The 2,574-nt window shown below is 43.8% G+C and overlaps 1 protein-coding gene across 1 annotated transcript in view; it reads left to right on the top strand.

Moving 5' to 3' along the window:
* LOC102813009 (butyrophilin subfamily 1 member A1-like) overlaps positions 1 to 1,419 on the top strand; it is a 22,846-nt gene extending 21,427 nt beyond the window's left edge. Inside the window, exons 6-7 of the mRNA XM_006875660.1 lie at positions 305 to 331; positions 746 to 1,419. Of these exons, the coding sequence (XP_006875722.1) occupies positions 305 to 331; positions 746 to 1,419 (701 nt within the window). The remainder of the gene's footprint in view (positions 1 to 304; positions 332 to 745) is intronic.
* The last annotated feature ends 1,155 nt before the right edge of the window (positions 1,420 to 2,574 follow it).

The following is a 2,574-nucleotide window of genomic DNA, read 5'->3' as shown; positions in this document are numbered from 1 at the left end:
GATGGCAGCTCCTGGAGCAACTGAGCGTCCTGGATTAGAAAGCAATAGATTTCTTGCTTCTGCCACAAATTCCCCCAGCTGTGAGCCTTCCAACTTTCTAAATATTCCTTTATATGTGGTTCAGAGTTCTGAGACCAGCCCCTGAGCCTGCTTGGTCAGGTATTCTGTGATGTTGTTGGCGGAGCTCCACCTGATCCGCCATCTTGTTTGTTCTGCTGCATCACTATGTTTTATAAGGAAAGCTATTGAAACTGATGTGTAACGTTTGTAATATTCTGACATGAAATTGTTGGTTCTCTTGTAGACTGGCGGAAGGAGCACTTCCAGACTTGTGAGTGACTTGGAAATTCTTTCTGGGAGCTCCTCTTGTCTGGGAGCTTCTGGCCTCTCCTTTGGTTCTCTGTGGTGATACAGATGCAGGCACCACTGGTTTTGGTGGGTGGGATGTGGAGGGGGTAGTCATGTAGCTGAGGCTAGAGGGTATGACAGATGTTGGTTGCTAACTAGATATTGCTGAGGCCCAGGAGTCCAAACTGGTCATTAAGGGCACTGTGATGGAGCCAAACTTCAAATCAGTCTTTTGGTTCCTTATCCTGTGTGGAAGACTGTGGACTGGAATCACTAGCTCTCAGTCCAAGTGCTTAGCCTCTCATCATGGCACTAAGTAGGTCTGAGGGAAGGTGGTTTTGTGTCCTTATTTTAATGCAGGGGAGGGGCTTGTATGATTTGCTAACTCTCTTTACAGGGTCTGTCACTCTGGATCCACAGTCTGTCCATCCCTGCCTTGCCCTCTCTCAGGACAACATGAGTGTGACCTTGAAGGACAACTGTGAGGACCTGAGTGATGACAGATGCAGTGTGGTGGGCACCAAGGGCATCACATCAGGGCAATATTACTGGGAAGTGGAAGTCAGAGATGGAGGCACAAGCGAGTGGGCTCTGGGGGTTTGTAGGGAAGATGTGGATAGGTATGGGTGGTTGAGACTGTGCCCAGAAAACGGGTTTTGGGTTGTGGCTCTTTTTTCAAGTGAATATTGTGCCTTTACTACCCCTGATACATTGCTAACTCTTAGACAAGCTCCCTGCCAGGTGGGGGTTTTCCTGGACTACGATGATGGGGATGTCTCCTTCTACAACATGACTGATGGTTCTCATATTTTCTCATTCTCTCAGGATTCCTTCTCTGGGGCTCTCTTTCCATATTTCATAATTTATTCAGGAGCCCTATCCCTCACTATCTGTTCCATGGAAGGTGGGCCCAAGGGTACACCTATGCTTCTTAACACATTTCTGTCTTCTTTGGATGAGTCCATGAGTCCTCCAGAGGAGGGGTTGAGATCTGGCTCTGGTGGTGATGGTGTTCTCCCAGGGGTTGAATCTCCATTACTCCCCTCTGGCCCCAGGGCTGTGCCCCCATAAGGACCTACCTTTGTGTTACTTCACTGTGGCTCGTCTTGGCACTTCAGACTCCTCAAGGTGAAAGATTTTGAGGTGAGTGCTGGATGGCACTGGGAGCCACGTGTTTTGTGCTTTTGGATGTGTGTGACTCTAAGAATTGCCAGTTCAGGTCTTGTGCTCCTGTAGTAAGAAGAAAAAAGATGACTTTTATTTGAGTTGGTTCACTGTTGGTAGAAATTGACTGTGGAATGTTGTTTTACTTTGGTTATGAAAAATACTCTGAGCATTTTATACTGTTTGTATATGAAACAAGAGGGGTTGAATCCTTTGTGGCATAGTTTGCTTTATCCAACTTGACTGTGTGCTGAGTGTGTGACCCTATCTCTATTTTGAAGGGTCTGGGCAATTTGATCAGAAATGTCCATCTTCAGATGTTTCCTAGAAAATGGTAGGTTGGACCTCTTAGTAGTAAACAGTTTTTATAATTCATTGATTGTTTAGTGGTATGCTGTTAAAACCCCACATATTTATATATTCTAGTTTCTCAAGGAGCTCTGGTAGTGTAGTGGTTACGAATCGGGCTGTGAACTGCAAGGTCAGCAGTTCGAAACTACCAGCTGTTCTATGGGAGAAAGATGAGGTGTTCTGCTCCCATAAAGATTTACAGCCTTGGAAACCCTGTACAGGGTCGCTATGAGTCGGAACCGACTCCACAGCACATAACAACAACAACAACAACAACAGTTTTCTTTTGATTATTAAATTCTAGTTTCATCACACTGTGGTAAGAAAGGATATCTTTAATGGTTTGTTTCTTTAAAATTTTATTGGGGCTTGCTTTGTGTCCTTGGGTATGGTCTATATTATGGAATGGTCTATGTGCCCTGTAAATGGATGCATATTGTACTGTTAGTTGACATTTTTTATATTAAAATTTTCTGTTTTTAATTTACTGATATGGCTCCTGTCTCCTTACTGGACTTGGACTGATCGCTGTTGTTGTTCAAGTTCACTCTCCTAATAACGTGAAGGGAAATATATTCATTGGGGTTGTTGTCGAGTTATAAGTACTCTCTATATCTCTATGTGTTAATATATATGTCAAGTTATAAGTACTCTCTATATTCTCTATGTGTTAATAATCTGGTGATGCTATGGGTAAATAAGTGTTTCACT

The sequence above is a fragment of the Chrysochloris asiatica genome, unplaced genomic scaffold, assembly GCF_000296735.1.
Source record: "Chrysochloris asiatica unplaced genomic scaffold, ChrAsi1.0 scaffold00333, whole genome shotgun sequence".
In the NCBI taxonomy this organism is placed as follows: domain Eukaryota; kingdom Metazoa; phylum Chordata; class Mammalia; order Afrosoricida; family Chrysochloridae; genus Chrysochloris; species Chrysochloris asiatica.
This window is presented reverse-complemented; position numbering and strand designations above follow the sequence as displayed.